Source organism: Salarias fasciatus, chromosome 10 (genome assembly GCF_902148845.1).
Source record: "Salarias fasciatus chromosome 10, fSalaFa1.1, whole genome shotgun sequence".
NCBI classification, from domain to species: Eukaryota; Metazoa; Chordata; class Actinopteri; order Blenniiformes; family Blenniidae; genus Salarias; species Salarias fasciatus.
In genome coordinates, this window is record NC_043754.1 from 12,406,900 (window position 1) to 12,418,389 (window position 11,490).

Genomic DNA, 11,490 nt, shown 5'->3' on the forward strand with positions numbered 1-11,490 from the left:
CTGGAATGTGTAGGGATATCCTGGCTTTCACTGTGCCAAGTTATAGACCTTCTGGTGCTTCCATAGTGAATCTACATGGGGTTATATGCTTCAATCTCCAGACGAACAGACTTCATTTTTTGTCTGTGGGTGTATAACAATATAGATCAATTTTACCACTTTTGCATTAAAATATTTTTATACAAGAATCCATTTCATGTGTGGGGGGCCTTAGAGATGAGGAAAAACTATGTTGTGTTTGGTTCTACCTCCGGGAGGGGTATCTCAAAAACTAAAGCACTTTTGAGCTGTTGGTCACAGGCCTATTTGCACCTAATCTAAAATTGAGCTGTCCTTCAAACTCGTGGCAATTCTACTTTCTTATTGGTCGAAGTTAGCGTCAATCACAGCTAGTCGAAATGTGATTGGTCAAGAGGCGGGCGTAACTCTGAATGAATATAGGAAGTGGACAGCGTGAGACTGCAGTTTGACGTTCGCCGGAGCTACGCACGAAATCAAGGTAATGGCATTGTTGAGTTCATCCTCTACTTTCACTCGCTAAGGTTGTGTGATAGTAAAGAGACCGTGGCACAACCGAGTTTCTTGAAGAGTTTTCCTGCCAGAATGTGGCGCGTACAGAAGTTGCGGCGGTCCGTTCACTCAGTAGCTGTGGTAGCATGTACGCTAAAAGGAGCTAGCGGTGCCCAGTTAGCTGGAGCTTCTGAATTAAATCCACCGTTATCCTTCCCGTCTGGACTGAATGTATGTAGTCCTGCTGTAAGAGGAGATCTGATTTAACAGGTGCACAGAGCACGTCTGCTCTCGCGCACGAGTTGTGATTCCTCCTGTAAAGGAAAGTAAAACAAATGGACTTGGCTGGACTTGAATCTGAGCCACAATCAACATTCAGCCTCCGAGTCACTGACATTTGAACTATTTTTTATTGCTTTGTTTGGCAGGACGAACTTTTTAAATGATCACGTCTCAAAATGCGATGCCCACCTCTTTTTGAGTGCTTCTCAATCCCTAAAGAAAATCCCTCTAAAATAATAAACAGCCTCTCTCAGAGGATTATTGTAGGACTGTGGACTGATTTCCCTCTATATCTCTAATTTCAACCATCCACCCCCCCAGTCCTAGTAAACTTTGGATTAGTTACTCATTTACAGCAAGTCACACCAAGGTTAACCCTCACTCTCTTGGTGCCACCACTAGCTAGCTTGGATTCTCTGATTGATGAATGTAATGATCATGTCTGTGTTATACCTTGATATCTGAGATGACATTGTGAGTAGAATTGTGAAAAGTGGGTCATTTTGTTAAAACAGTCTGGGCCAAATTGACTGATTTCTTATCTGAAGAATTTAAAAGGAAACGCAAAACTTACAAGACTGATTGTATAATATAAAATAATTTAGATATCAGGAAGACATTTTTGTAATCCTAGCAACTATTGCCTTTTCAGTAAGACATGTAATTGTGTGTATTGACAGTATTCAAGCCGTCCGCTTATCCTGCCTGAAGCAGGCAGGTGTGCAAATACTTCATAGAGCCCACGGTTTATAAGATTCTGCCAATGTTCACTCTGACTTGTAGTTTCATCTTTCTTTGATGCTTTGAATTGTGTGCGTGTGTGGGTTGTTTTTTTTTTAATCTGCTTCATCTCTTGTAATTTTTCTCCCTCTCCTCTGCTTTTTCTTTTAGCCCAGTACCTCATTGCCAGTGTTAAATCTCAGACCCAAAATGGTGGACTCCCAGTACTACCTCCCAAATGACATCGGCATCTCTGCACTCGACTGTGGTGAGGCATTTCGTTTGCTTTCACCTCAGGAGAAGCTGTACGCCCATTACCTGTCACGCGCCGCTTGGTATGTAACACAACCCGGTTTGTAGCAAGTTCAACCAAATTCTGCGTCTGTTTCGAAGAATATATCGTTGATTTAACTTTCTTAGGTATGGCGGTCTGGCCGTGCTGCTGCAGACGTCCCCCGAGTCCGCAAACATCTTTGTGATGCTGCAGAGGATCTTCAGGAAGCAGACGCCTGCACAGCTGGAGCAGGCCGCCACAGCAGCTGGACTGAGCTCTGCGGAGTACCAGGTGCACATGTCGGCTTCGTCTTGTCTGATTGCAGCCATTTGCAGAAGTGGTCATTATGCCTTATTTTGTCCTATGTGTGATTGTTTAGGCCTTCTTGGTGTATGCAGCTGGTCTTTATGCAAACATGGGAAACTACAAGTCTTTTGGAGACACAAAGTTTATCCCAAACCTACCTAAGGTAAGTAATCCTGTGAGGACTGGAACACAGACACAGATATGAATGATCTATTTCAGACAGAGTCGGTTCTGAAGGTGACTGCTGCAGTGACACGCTGCATTTTCTGTATCTGTGGTGTGTTTATCCAGGAAAAGCTGCAAGCTCTGGTGAAGGCCAGCCAGGCGTTTCAGGATCAGCCTGCTGAGATGGAGGCTCTGTGGAACAGCTGCTCAGGTCCGCTCTACTCGTTGGAGGACAAACAGAAACAGCTCGGACTCGGTGACAAGGTAAGATTTGGCTTTATCTGATGCAGATTTCAGGCCAGCTTTGACCAAATACAACTTCTATTTCATAAAAAAAGCCACTGATTTGACACATCTGTTGTGTGATCTTACACACCTTTCAGAAAGTTTGCTGAAAACTGTCAGGGCACTCAAGATGCATGGCTCATAAGGTATTTTCTGTTGTTTTCTCAGGGAATTACCACCTATTTCTCTGGAAACTGCTGTCTGGAGGATGCTGAGCTGGCTCAGAAGTTCCTTGACTCCAAAGTAAGCAGAATGCGACATGAGATACATTTTTCCATTGTTTTGAGTTTATCTCGTTCTATATATTTAGTATCATGACCACTTCCTTGCTATATGTGTATTAATCTTTCACCTCTGTTCTTGAATTTGTGATTTTTCGAGCCAGTGTCAGCTGATTGCTGCCTGTGTTGTCTCCTGCAGAAACTGTCTGCTTATAACACCCGCCTGTTTAAGAGGGACAATGGAGGGAAAGCCTGCTACGAAGTGCGCTTGGCTTCGGCTGTGCAGAAAGGTCAGAGCGGCGACGTGTCGCAGGCGTTCTCGCTTTTCTTCCGCAATGCTTCACGATCGCTGACAAATGGAAGTGGAGTGATTTGTTCCTGTTAACCGTTGACCTCAAGACGACGCATTGCTGCCCCGCAGATTGTGCCGTGGACGGGGAATGCGAGTCCTGCTGTGGCAGCTTCCGCTTCGAAGACAAAGAGTTCACCGTGAAGAGGGGAGACTACGGCCCTGTCATGGAGAAAGTCAGCTACTATCTCCAGGAAGCACAGGTGAGGCGGAGGAGCGCAGCACAAAATACTAGATTATCTTTTAACACGCTTCACATTTGTCAATGTGAGGTTTTACTTTCTAAAATATCATTTGCATTCCTACATCAGGTTTATTTTCCGTATGACTGCTTGTTTCTCATCTGTGACAGGCCTACGCTGCCAATGAGAACCAGAGGAAGATGCTGGAGGAGTACAGACGTAGCTTCACCCTGGGCTCCATCGACGCCCATAAAGAAGGCTCACGGTACTGGATCAAGGACAAGGGGCCAATCGTGGAGAGGTGAGACCTGCAGCGCCGCACATGAAGATGGCCGCTGTCCACGCCAAAGACGCCTCATTCCCCAAGTAACATGAACCGACAGGACACGGAGGCTCTAATACACATTTTTAGTGCACCATAAAAAGTGATGAATTCCCATTTTAGGTCTCAGCAACTGCTAATTCTCAGTCCTTCACTTCCTTGTAAGGGATTCTCTGACCTTTGCACTGACGGCTGAGGAGCTTACTATTCTCTTTAATTAACCTCTGAAACCTCTCCGTCTGCTCATTACTCCTTCACTTCCTCCTCTTTCTTGCCTTCTTTTTAGCTATATAGGATTCATCGAGAGCTACAGAGACCCATTTGGTTCCAGAGGAGAGTTTGAAGGTAAGGGCAGTGAGTAGAAACCACTTAAAGCATTAATAACTGGAGTTCATTGTATAAAACAACTAAAGTTTAGACCGTATTGTTTATTTCAGATCATTTCCTTCTCTTACGTTATGGTTTGCATGTCTGTCCAGGTTTCGTTGCGGTTGTGAACAAGGCGATGAGCGAGCGCTTCGCGAAGCTGGTGAGTTCGGCAGAAGTGCTGCTCCCCGAGCTGCCGTGGCCCCGGGAGTTTGAGAAAGACACATTCCTGAAGCCCGACTTCACCTCGCTGGACGTCCTCACCTTCGCCGGCAGCGGAATCCCTGCTGGCATCAACATCCCCAACTGTACGTACAGCCACAACACGCGGCTTCACAGGGAATGTTCTGTGTTTTGGGTTTGCCAACATGTTTTTTTTTTTTTTTTTTACAGATGATGATATCAGACAGTCAGAAGGGTTCAAAAATGTCTCACTGGGTAACGTTCTCGCCGTGGCCTACGCTACCCAAAAAGAAAAACTCACTTTCCTGAAAGAGGAAGACAAGGTAACGTACACTCCTACACACCCGCTGGCGTCCCCCCTCCCCGCTGGAGAGGCATTCTCCTTTAGCCCGTTTGTTCTTTCACCCTCAGGATCTGTTCATCAAGTGGAAGGGCCCGTCGTTCGAGGTGCAGGTCGGACTTCATGAGCTGCTCGGCCATGGAAGCGGCAAACTGTTTGTGCAGGTGACAGCTGGCCACATTCCAGCCCTTTGACTGTAATTGTATACACTGTTTCAGTGAGGTATGGGTGTTCAGTGTTGTTGATTTATATAATTTTCATGTGTAGGATGATTCGGGCAAGTTCAACTTTGACCAGACAAAAGTGATCAACCCAGAGACCAAAGAGCCTGTGAGTTGGTTTGTTGAACCTCATTCCTGCTGATTTCAGTCACTACATACGAGGGAACTGAATGTCTGGAGTCGCGTTTGTTTTCCTCAGGTGTCCAGTTGGTATCGGGGCAGTGAGACTTGGGACAGTAAATTCTCCACGATCGCCTCATCCTACGAAGAATGTCGAGCCGAATGTGTCGGACTTTACCTGTGTCTCAAGAAGGAAGTGCTCAGGTCCGCCACCTTGCTGTTTTAATGTCACTGTTATGTGTGAACGTTGGCAGGTTCAACGTTACTGCAGCTCACATTTTCAGATTCTACAATCGACGATTGTATTGAAAACATTTAAATTTCTCTTCCGGTGTGATGGAGTTAGTATTAACTCCAACCTTTCTGTTTTGCTCTCAGTATTTTTGGCCACGAGGGTCAGGAGGCGGAGGAAGTGGTGTACATTAACTGGCTCAGCATGGTCAGAGCCGGACTGCTGGGCCTGGAGTTTTACACACCGGAGAGCAAGAGCTGGAGACAGGTAATGGATGTTCTCCACATGCGCTCAGATAAATCGCGTGCATCGCATCACAAGCTCGTGGATGTGTGTGGGGTTTTTCTCCAGGCTCACATGCAGGCTCGATTCGTCATCCTGCGGGTTCTGCTGGAGGCCGGAGAGGGGCTCGTGGGCCTGGAGGAGGTGACCGGACAGGATGGCAAGCCGGACGCACGAATCACACTGGACCGCAGCAAGATCCACACCGTGGGAAAGAACGCCATCCAGAGGTTCCTCTGTAAACTGCAGGTATGTCTTATATACCTGCTGCTTGGATTCAAGAATGGATTGAAGATTATCCAGAACAAACCAGATGTCGGTAACCTGCCACATCTGTCAGTTCTTCAGCGTCGCCGCAGCACAGATTTCAGCCGCGTCGTTGTCCGATCCCGCAGGTTTTTAAGTCCACAGCGGATGTGGAAGGAGGCCGAGCGCTCTACGAGGGTTACTCCACCGTCAGCGACAGCGGCGCTCACAACTTCCTGCGCCTGCGCGAGACGGTGCTTCTGAGGAAGGAGGCCCGCAAGATGTTTGTTCAGGCCAACACCAGAGTCAACGGTAAGGAGCACAAGTTGACGCCCGCGCTGCTTCCCTTACATCACCAAACTGTGAAGTCACGTGATCTCTGTAATTTAATTTCCTTTTCACTTCAGCCAGCAGCCGCCTGCAGGCGTTTGAACGTTGCTCACCATTCCGTGTGTTTTCCCAGGCGACTCCGTGGAGCTGGTGGAATACGAGGGCAGCGCGGCCGGTTTGATCCGCTCCTTCACCGAGCGTTTCCCGGACGACGCGGAGCAGCTGGAGGCCGACCTCTTGGAGCTGAACAAAAGAGACGCTCCCTGCTGGTGTTGATGAACGATCCTTCAAGCATCAAAACAACGCAATCACTTTTTTTTTTCCCCCCCCTTGTCTTTGGGACTTTGTAAGGGAACAGATTACAAATTAACGCTTTGAGACAGCTCCTCTGATGTGATTCAAGTGAAGTTTTATACTTTAAATCAAGCCATATTTGTCCTCTCATAGTCTTTCATGGATGGCTGCTGAGTTCCAGGTCTCGTCTATGATTATTGGATCAAACGAAATTACAAATAAACAGGTTTTTTTTTTATACCACAGTCATTCTTGTTGATGCGTTTTGTTTTTTGAATGAGCAGTAGTGAGAACTTGAAGTGGTTTCCTTTGTAAAACATCTAAGTAGCAGTGAGTTACCTGCCATGACAGCTTAGCGGAGACAGGACTTCATATTACTGCCAGGGTTAGTGTGATGAGAAATTCTTTTATTGGCGTTTCAGGAAAACCTAAAACTACAAGGGAAATTTGATCAATCTACACAATAGAAAGAATTTTTTTTAATGACATGAATCAGTTTGTTTGCTCGAGGCTCGTATTATTGTCCATAACCGAGGAGAACTGTGCTGCTGCTTCAGGACTGCGGCTCTCAGAGTCATTTAAAGACGCAGCACTCATCTGCAACGCCAAACCGTCTTCCTGCTCCTCGCATCCACCTCCGTGCACATCCTTTATTTCTTCCTTTTCGTCCACACCTGCTCTCCTCTGATCCAGGCTGGTGGGAGTGGCGTACGTGGAGTCGGCCTGCTCGCTCGGCTGAGACGAGGCTGCGGCGGTGAAGGGAGGGAGAGACGGCGGCAGGACGGGGGAAGGAGAGGGGGACTGCCGGGGGGAACCGGAGGGGGACAGATTGGGCGAGTGATAGGGAGAGAGGGAGAAGGGAGGAGCCCTGTGAGGCAGAGACGGGGACTGGTACGGGGACAGGGAGGGGGACACGCTGGGGGATTCGCGAGGAGAGCGGGATGGAGACGCCTTGGGACAGAGGAGGGGCGGCATGGGAGAGGCAGCTGGGGACATGTACGGAGAGAGAGAGGGCGAGTGGGAGACGTTGACTGCCGGAGGGGGCGTCATGTAGTCACAGTCACTGGGAAAAAGCTCCGTTCCTGCTGGAAGCTGAGCTGCAGCCCCTTCAGCTGGACTCTGGCCGGGTTCGGTCTGGGACTGGACCGGCTCCTGCGTCTCACCGGGCGCGATTGGCGTCGGCTGAACCTCCTCATAGAGTTCAGCGTTCTCTTTCTGGGCTTTACATTTCCTCTTAGCTTTTGGTACCAGAGGAGGAGGCGGAGGGGCGGCGAGAGGTGGGGAGAGCAGACTCGACGTCTCCGTAGAAATCCGAATCTTGAGGCTGCGTTTCAAGATGCGCTGCCGGGACAAAGCATTCTGGGACTGCAGGAAGAGAGGGTTGATGAAGCAGAGCGCGCCCAGCCCGGCGCCACAGTCCAGCTCCTGGGGGCTGCGCGTCGTGATCGGACAGAACTCCTGGAACAAAGTATTCCCAGGACCGGGCTGCTTGGCGGCCGCCTCCGGTTCGGGCGCAGCGCTGAGCAGCTTGTCGGAGTCGAGCGTTGAAGCCGGGTTAGAAGTGGGCACAGGGACCGGCTGGGAAACGGGAGCTGGGGAGGCCAAAGGCACAGCGTCCAAATTATTCTTCTTCTCCTTGTCTGTCTGGGGTTTTGGAGGTTCACGAGGCCCGCGCACATTTAGATGGGAATTCCAGAATTCTAGAAAAATGAAACCAAAACACAAGTTACCTGTTAAATTCTTTTTTGCTAACAAAGGCAACTGGAGGTGCTGATACCTGTGATCAACAGTGACCCTTTTCAATGAGATTAAAGATTTTTTGGGTCCAGAAATGAGTGATAATGTAAACGGCAGAAAGATGGTATAAACCTCTTTCTTTGCTCAGTGAAGGTTTTTCCACTTTCATGGAGACTTCTTCTTTTAAATAAGTTATTCCTCTTCATTCTCTTTGACTGTGAGGAACATAACATCGTAGCACAAATCACAGACCTCCTGTTGATATAAGCTTGATGAAGTCCTTCTGTCTCTCCCTCTAACCACGAGACAGACTCCACCCTGCTGAAATAAACCCTCTGCTCTTCACACACTTCAATTGTTACTTCATAAGTTGGGTGGCTGAGTAAAGCAGGAAAACACCTACATGTTTCCCTCTGCGTCAGTTAACCGAAGGGTCGGAGGTTATTAAGAAGCTACGATTAAATCATTCACAAACCTATTCCCAAATGTGAGATGGACTCCAGCTCTTTGTGTGACGTTGCTCTTCCAATGGCTTCAGGAAGCTCCAGAGGAAACGGCAACACATCCCTGACAAATACGCAATTCATAAAATGAACATTAGTCCTTTCAGATCAGTAGGTACTGAAGGATGAAAACAGAAATCAGCTTTAAAAGAAGATGCTACTTTTACCTGCTGACACAGTAAAAAGCAATCAGTCTTGGGAGATCTGGGAAGCTGATGGCTGAAGTCTCCAGGCACAAAGCTGGGAAGGAATTCCAAAAGAGATGAATTTGATTGAGCAAAGCAAAGAGTCATCATCTTAATTCCTCTTCTGGATTAACGTGAATCAGTAACATTAAACACACCCCGAGTTGCATTTCTTTTCATGTAAAAGCTGGGCGTTTTCAGGTATGAACTCTGAGGCAGTTAGAGTGAGCTGATCCATGTATTCAGATTTATTTTAAATCCACCATGAATTATAGCTACAGTCAAAATGACTCAGAATTCACTTAATTTCAAAGGAGTTTAAATGACACCTGAAAGTAGGTGGTGTTTTTTCTCCCCAGAACTGTGCTCATTTAATTTAATTCCAAGAATTAAGCTCAATTTTACATTATGAAGTATACATATAAGCAAAAGTAACACGATGTGCAAAACTCTGTCCACTTTTTTTTTTTTATTATTAAACTACAGTTCAATACTAGCTTCCATATGTCGACTATGTGTGGTAATGCGAGCGTATGCCAATGGGACTATAACAAGAAAGTCCCGCATTTAATCCATTCATTGAAATACCAAGCAGCCGAATGTCATCTGATGATATTTTCAGAACTTCAAAAAGTTTAGGAAAACCATCCATGCATGCCATTTATACACGATAAAGCATTAAACTGACTGAGATCAAAGCATTTTCACGATGTCCAGCTTAGAAATTCTCAAAATAGAACAAATGTCTCACTGGATTGGCTAAATTCCCCTGGATACCACTGTCCTGCTGTTTGTATTTGCAAAAACAAAGCAGAAGTAACCAAGCATGGTCGCCCATCATGTTCAGACTGATCAATGTTTATAAGCATTCTGCTCTTACTTTTACTGGACTGTTCCTCCTTGATGCCAAACTGCTGGACAAAGGAAGGCACGCTGTCGTCGGCCAATCGGACACACAGCACATTCCTCTGGGATGTGCGAGACTTCCGGATGATGAATGTCTGCAGGACAAGAGGAATAAAGGCAAGAGAGCAGCAGAGTGTGTGAACAGGGATGACGTGCAGTCTGATGAAAAACGATGGATGGTGAACATGTTTGTATGCCGGACCCCAGGAGGCTCTCTCCGCAGTATGTGCAGTGCTGTGGCAGGGTTGATGGACAGCTGGAGCCAGACGGGAACAGTGAGCAGGAGGCGGTCCAGGACGCTGATGCTTCTGAGGGAGCCCTGTCCCCTCTGATGAGGCAGAATCTTACGCTGGGATGCCTGGCTAGGCTCGGGGAAATCATACAGGGGCTCTTGCTGTGCCATCTGAACACCCACAACACACAAACAAAAGCAAATGTGGTGGTTAATAATTGGACATCTCATGCAGCAACATAATGCCACGGTTATTTAGTGTGCCGTGGTGCAGACTCCAGCACACACAGGGAGACGCACACCTGCACAGTAAATCTGCCTGGATTCAGACAGCAAGTCCAGACTTGGTTAAGTGCAGCAGCTCAGATAGAGCTTCAATGAAATGGCAAACTTCAGGAAACAGACCTTTTAAATTATAAACACGTTTAAATAGACAATCGCCACAAATGAAAAGGAATCATGACACTGAAAGCCTGACCAACAGTTTATCTGAACACACCAAATAGTCTATACGTCTGGATCTGTACAGAGCATTCCTACTAAAACCTGCACAGCTCCTCCTGAAACTGTGCTGCAGGCTGTCTTCCTGCTCCACAGCCGCACCACTTCTGCCATCTAAACATCTCTCTTAGTGACTTACCTGCTCCGTGTGTCCCTGCCCGTTTGCCTCCGGGCCTTCCCTATTCTCCATCCCCTCCGGCTTCACTCTGTGAAGACATTCTCCCGACTCTTTTACAGCAACTTTACCTCGATAACTTAGCGCACTCCTCCGACCTGCGGCCTGTCATGACGTGCGAGCCTCGACTCGCGGCTCCGCCCACCTCATCTCACCTGGAAGCCGACGTCATCACGCAGGGCGTCTGACGTCACGTGCCCTTCAGGGTCCTGCAGAGTAAAGACATTGAGTTCTATACAGATCAATGGGTGTTATATTATAGAGTAAAGTTAACCTCAAGCAGATGTGTCTAGACTGTGGAGGAGAGCTAGACTACCCAGAGAAAACATCATAAATTATATATAAATATAACAGTTATTTCAAGGCTCATTTTACATAGAAAAAGCCAACATTTTCACATGACCAAGCATTGGAAATGGTGGTGAGAAAAATCTCTCTTATAACAGTAAGACACCTGCAGAATCACACTCAGAGGTGGAGACTTTCTGCTGTTTCATTTGGGGTTCAGGGATTAAAAGAGAGGACAGGATAGGGTAGAAAGAGACAGCAACAAGCAGACATAAATCCACTTGATGTAAATGGATGGCACTATGCACTATGAGAACCAAGTCTTGTTGTGTACATTGTTGATTGTTATCATGACACAATTCTCACAGATAAATGCATTCACCTCAGCCATGGACAGAGGTGGGTAGGTAGGTGAGCTGTTTTTTTTAATGGAGAAAAACAGCAGAATAGTTGAGAAATCTAAAACAATAGTGGTGCAACTACTTTTTGTATTCAAGACAGTTTTTTCTCATCCGCCTGCAACTTTTACACTGTACCATTACAATGAAAAGAATGTGAAGTTTCGAATATAGCGACCCAGTGAGGAATCCAAACAACGCTCCCCCACTGCAGGAACATTTCATCGTTTCACGTCTTCTTGGTGAAACTGTGGTGAAACAGCGCCCCCATTGGCGGCACACGGAAGCAGTACGTTCTGAAAGCGGAGCCGGAAGTGACGTTCCAAATACACCAG

The 11,490-nt window shown here is 47.0% G+C and overlaps 2 protein-coding genes across 2 annotated transcripts; one reads left to right on the forward strand and one right to left on the reverse strand.

The window, feature by feature from the left end:
• Positions 1-435: 435 nt before the first annotated feature.
• On the forward strand, positions 436-6,477 carry dpp3 (dipeptidyl-peptidase 3). Its single transcript, XM_030100948.1, has 19 exons — positions 436-499; positions 1,684-1,847; positions 1,933-2,077; positions 2,166-2,255; positions 2,384-2,521; positions 2,711-2,785; positions 2,963-3,053; positions 3,185-3,315; positions 3,465-3,595; positions 3,903-3,961; positions 4,096-4,290; positions 4,376-4,488; positions 4,577-4,669; positions 4,773-4,835; positions 4,926-5,050; positions 5,225-5,345; positions 5,430-5,609; positions 5,756-5,918; positions 6,070-6,477. The coding sequence occupies exons 2-19, from the start codon at positions 1,723-1,725 to the stop codon at positions 6,210-6,212; spliced, it is 2,181 nt and encodes a 726-aa protein (XP_029956808.1). The 5' UTR covers positions 436-499; positions 1,684-1,722; the 3' UTR covers positions 6,213-6,477.
• Positions 6,478-6,632: 155 nt separating this feature from the next.
• On the reverse strand, positions 6,633-10,581 carry LOC115395415 (ras and Rab interactor 1-like). Its single transcript, XM_030100951.1, has 6 exons — positions 10,434-10,581; positions 9,764-9,964; positions 9,536-9,656; positions 8,638-8,710; positions 8,443-8,534; positions 6,633-7,930 (listed from the first exon to the last, which is right to left on the reverse strand). The coding sequence occupies exons 1-6, from the start codon at positions 10,482-10,484 to the stop codon at positions 6,723-6,725; spliced, it is 1,746 nt and encodes a 581-aa protein (XP_029956811.1). The 5' UTR covers positions 10,485-10,581; the 3' UTR covers positions 6,633-6,722.
• Positions 10,582-11,490: the final 909 nt, after the last annotated feature.

Bases quoted from the DNA above. Each gene is read 5' to 3' on its own strand.
- dpp3 (XM_030100948.1), top strand. From the start codon at position 1,723: ATGGTGGACTCCCAGTACTACCTCCCAAATGACATCGGCATCTCTGCA. The intron at 2,256-2,383 runs GTAAGTAATCCT...GTGTTTATCCAG, and splicing joins TTATCCCAAACCTACCTAAG to GAAAAGCTGCAAGCTCTGGT. The intron at 4,291-4,375 runs GTACGTACAGCC...TTTTTTTTACAG, and splicing joins TGGCATCAACATCCCCAACT to ATGATGATATCAGACAGTCA.
- LOC115395415 (XM_030100951.1), bottom strand. From the start codon at position 10,484: ATGGAGAATAGGGAAGGCCCGGAGGCAAACGGGCAGGGACACACGGAG. The intron at 9,657-9,763 runs GTCCGGCATACA...CTTGTCCTGCAG, and splicing joins TGCGGAGAGAGCCTCCTGGG to ACATTCATCATCCGGAAGTC. The intron at 8,711-9,535 runs GTAAGAGCAGAA...ATTCCTTCCCAG, and splicing joins GGAGGAACAGTCCAGTAAAA to CTTTGTGCCTGGAGACTTCA.